Raw genomic sequence first — 4,593 nt, forward strand, 5'->3', positions numbered from 1 at the left:
GTGTGGGGTCGTTGAGATATAACCATCGTACACGCTTTTTCATTGATAAATAAATTCCTAATTTTACGGAGACCAAAAAATATATGGTTTTGTAGCCAACAAAAAAGTGTTGTAAACCTTTTAAATAATAAAATCGTCTGTGTATGTATGATGACCTAAACTAAGTTTGGATATGTCAGAGTCAGACAAGTTGTGATACCTAACTAGCCCAATGCCTCCTCCAGTTGTATAAATATCACATAGTAGTACTCTAATAGGCAACGCAGATATATATTCGACTCAGTTAGTTTCCTCCAACATGGCAGCGGCTGCTAACGTAACCGTTGCACATGGATGCAAGCTAAGCATAGGAGATATATTATCCATGATCGTTGGTGCGCTGTGATCCTATATATACCCCTCCACCTTAAGCTACCTAAGCACACAGACCACAGCAGCAGTTTATCTTAGCAAACTAGCTAGCAGAGGCATCAAATTAAGATGGCCAAGGTTAATACCGGCGCCGCCTTGTTGTCTCTGTGCCTGTTGCTGGCCTGTTCTGCCGGAGGCACAACGGCCGCCGATGTGGACGTGGAGGGCACCGTGAGGACAGAAGTAGAGAATGCCATCAAGAGCAACCCTGGCGTCGGCGCCGCCCTCATCCGGCTGGTGTTCCACGACTGCTGGGTTAATGTAAGTTGCCATCATTTGATTTTGAAGGGTTTTTTTTACCTGAAATCTTCAAAGTGCATGTGCATTTTTTTTAGGAACGAGTGGCCGGCTTATTACTCACATGTGTGTCTTTTTTTATCAGCTAGTGGATGTTTTTTGTTAACATTAAATGCGTACAGACTAGTCTGAAAAACAGATTCACGCACATTTATTTGGCCTTTTAAATTTTTAAAAAGTCATATATTTTAAACCACGCCAGAATTCAGATCCGTTTTCATCGTTGGATAAATCGCGACGAGATTTTGGAAACTAGATCCCGCATGGGTATGTTTCAACGAAATTTTTTTGATGCCAATTTTAGTGTTATATGGTGCAATTAAAATACTGCATTGTGCAACTTTAGTACTACATGATGCAACTTTTTTTAAAACCAACTTTGAAGCTATATGATCTAACTTCATATGAGGTTGCAACCTATCAACCATAACAACTTGATGTGCAACTAGTCTACTACCCCGGCCAACTATCTAGTAGTGGATTGCAAGCCTACTACCCCGGCCAACTATCTACTAGTTACATATATATGCTCAGTTGGCGTGGCAATGCAGTCTAGTTGCACACATTGATGTTTAGTTGGCAGGACTATTGGCACACATATAAGCTTAGTTGGTGCGGCAATATAGTCTAGTTGCACACACATTAATGTTTAGTTGGCAGAAGGACTATTGGCACACACATATGCTCGGTTGGCGCGGCATGTAGTCTAGTTGCACACATATTGACGTTTATTTGATAGGAAGACTAGTTCGTCGAAACATCCCCATGTGGAATCTACTTTTGAAGAGCACGTTGCGAGGGTTTCAACGGTGAAAACAGATCTGAATTTCGACACGAGGATTGAAAGTTATGCCTTTTTAAAATTTTAAAATCACAAAATAAATGCGAATAAACACATGCATGCACAGGAGGAGATGCATATGATGGCATTTAATATGTAGCAGGAAAATGGACTACTAGATGACTATTTTAATTAAAAGGGGAGACAAGAAATTACCTAAAGTGACGGGCCGCTCGCTAAGCATCCTAGGCGGCCGTGCGCTGGCTTGACGCGTCCTTTTTTTTTTTATGGAATTGAGAGATGAGAATGGTATCATACACTATGTTATGGTATCATAGCACGTAAAACTATAGATATTTTTCTGTGAGAAAACTTTCAATCTATTCATCAAATACCATGAAAGAACAAAAAACACATAAAGCAATACAAATTACATCCATATCTAGGTATTTCAATGACAAGTCAATCGTGTACGCATATTTGTATTGGAGTTCTACAAACAAATAAATAAGATGTGTCCCCTAACAAAAAAAGTGCGAGTATGACACTACTATATGATGCTATGCATTACAGGGCTAATATCATACATGAGTATCATACATGTATTCAAGTATCTGATGTCACCCTTTATTTATAAGAGGAAAAAGACTCTTAGCACTAAAATCAAGCCAAAAAAATTTCTCACACAAAAACACATGAAATTATACAATCCACTGAAAATGCATATGATATACTCCTTTTCAATGCATTGATATTGCCCTTAGTCTGGCTCATTTGATTGATGATGAATGCATGCATGCACGTGTTAATAACGTGCAGGGCTGCGATGGATCGGTGCTCTTGGACCAGACGCCATCCGGCAGCAATACCGAGAAGAAGGCGATCAACAACATCGGCCTAGACGGCTTCAGCCTCGTCGACACCATCAAGTCCAAACTGGGCAACAACTTCTCGTGCGCCGACATAGTCGTCTTCGCCGGGCGTGACGCGGCCAGATACCTAAGCGGCGGCAAAATCGCCTACTCTGTTCCCTCAGGGCGCAAGGACGGCATTGTCTCATCGGCCGCCGCCGCAGACGCCATCCTCCCGCAATCCACCTTCGAGTTCCAGCAGCTCAAGGACAACTTCGCCAAGAAGAACTTCACCCAGGAGGAGCTCGTCATCCTCTCCGGCGCGCACTCCATCGGCGTCTCCCACCTCTCGTCTTTCCAGGATCGCCTCAACGATACAACCGCGACGCCGATCAACGACAGCTACAAACAAGCGCTTGTGGCAGACATCGAGGCCCAGAAAAATAGCCAAAATACACAGGATCCCATTGAGAAGAATAACATCCGCGACATGAGCCTGAAGTTCCAGAACGACTCCGGCTACGACACTACGGGGGTGAACACCGCGGCGAAGGGCGCCCTGGACAACAGCTACTACCACGCCAACCTCCAGAACAGGGTGCTTTTCAAGTCCGACTGGGTTATGCGCACGGACATCAAAGCCGGGGGCGACATGGCCGAGTACATGAACAATGCCACCAAGTGGAACAATGACTTCGCCGCCACCATGGTCAAGCTCAGCAAGCTCCTGGTCGAGGGTAGTACCCATTACGAGATAAGGAAGAACTGCAGAGTCACCAACCAGAACCAAGGTTTTTAATTTTGGAGCTCACTGAAATATGTGAAATTTCGGAAATTTCGCAAATTATTTCGGATTTTGATATTTCAAATTTCACTTAATTTTAATTGATTTTAACATAATTTTAATTTATTTCAAAATCAGTTTGAATCTACATTGAAATTTCGGGGTTAAAAACATTTCGGACCTCACTGAAATATGCGAAATTTCATAAATTCATTGAAATTTTGTTGAAATTTTTAACCTATTACTAGCTGGAAGCGCACCTAAATTGATGGCATCACCTATAGGTGTCATGGATGTGATGATTTGTCTTTTGATGGTTCTATTCCATGCCTCGTTTGTATTACTCCAATACCCACTAAAATAAAAGAATAATAACATTGTCTTTATTTTGTGCAAAGGCCAAAGGTCGTGTATAATAAGTAGCATAGACCCTTGCAAAAACATCCGTACAAAAATTAAAATACACATCCAAATCCTTGAAGGTGTCAAAGCTCGTTGCATTCATTGACGGCACAACATGAACAAAGCTCGTTGCCGCCTCACCGCCTCTATCTTATCGGTGCAAACTTGCTGAAACTTAGGAGCTTGTAGAAGCAGTGGCCTGAAAGTCATCAACGTAGACGAGGAGATGCCGATGGCACAATCTGTGTAGCACATCACCGCTCCCGACAATTAGGTGCCGAAGTGAGTCTGTGGAATGCCCTAGGGTTAATGATCTACACTTTGTCTCTATGTATTTTGGCACACGTGAAGGACTGAACTTAATGAAGGAGAATTTTCTCGAGCTACCACGCATATACCTCTTTCGTCACATCGGTCCGATGATCTGGTCCAAGTGAGAAAACTTCAAAAGGTATCAAGCTGCCCATCAGGCTGAACAGGTCTCCTCCCATGTCCCCTCCGTAACCCTAGCCGCCGCCGCTGGAAAGGCCTCCTCCACCCACCCCCCGCTATGTCGCTGCCGGAGAGCCGGCCAGCGAAGCCGGGCCGCGCTTCGGGATGGTGGCGGCGGGGCGGATTCATCCCTCTCACTCCCATCCTCGCGGCCTCGATCCAGCCATGGCGCGCCGCGGGCGCCACCCCCAACCGCCCTCCCAGCTGCTGCCCACCTCCTGCTCGTCTGGCGGCGGACCTGGCGTGTCCTGGCCGCGGCCATGGCCGCCCTTCCCAGCAGCCATCCCCTCCACCACCGGGGGCGCATCCCAGACTGCTGACGGTGCTGCTGCTTGCTATGGTCGGGCGCGGGTGCTGCGGCTGGTTGCGGGGGCGCACGCGGCCCGCCTTGTGCAGCCCCCCCCCCTCCGGCGGGCCTTCCTCCACCTCGAGTAGCGGTGACGGTTCTTGGGCGGCGGTGAAGAGGAAATAGTGGTAGTGGCAGGCGCGGGGCACCTACCATCGGGGTCCTTGCTGGTCCTTGCTTGGCGACCAGCAGCTGCATTCATTCCGGCTTGCTTGGTTCGTTGATGTCC

At 46.2% G+C, this 4,593-nt stretch overlaps 1 protein-coding gene across 1 annotated transcript; it reads left to right on the top strand.

The window, feature by feature from the left end:
* Window positions 1–441: 441 nt before the first annotated feature.
* LOC119296911 (peroxidase 5-like) lies at window positions 442–3,268 on the top strand. Its single transcript, XM_037574920.1, has 2 exons — window positions 442–672; window positions 2,309–3,268. The coding sequence occupies exons 1-2, from the start codon at window positions 481–483 to the stop codon at window positions 3,137–3,139; spliced, it is 1,023 nt and encodes a 340-aa protein (XP_037430817.1). The 5' UTR covers window positions 442–480; the 3' UTR covers window positions 3,140–3,268.
* The last annotated feature ends 1,325 nt before the right edge of the window (window positions 3,269–4,593 follow it).

Source organism: Triticum dicoccoides, chromosome 5A (assembly GCF_002162155.2).
Source record: "Triticum dicoccoides isolate Atlit2015 ecotype Zavitan chromosome 5A, WEW_v2.0, whole genome shotgun sequence".
Lineage (NCBI taxonomy): Eukaryota > Viridiplantae > Streptophyta > Magnoliopsida > Poales > Poaceae > Triticum > Triticum dicoccoides.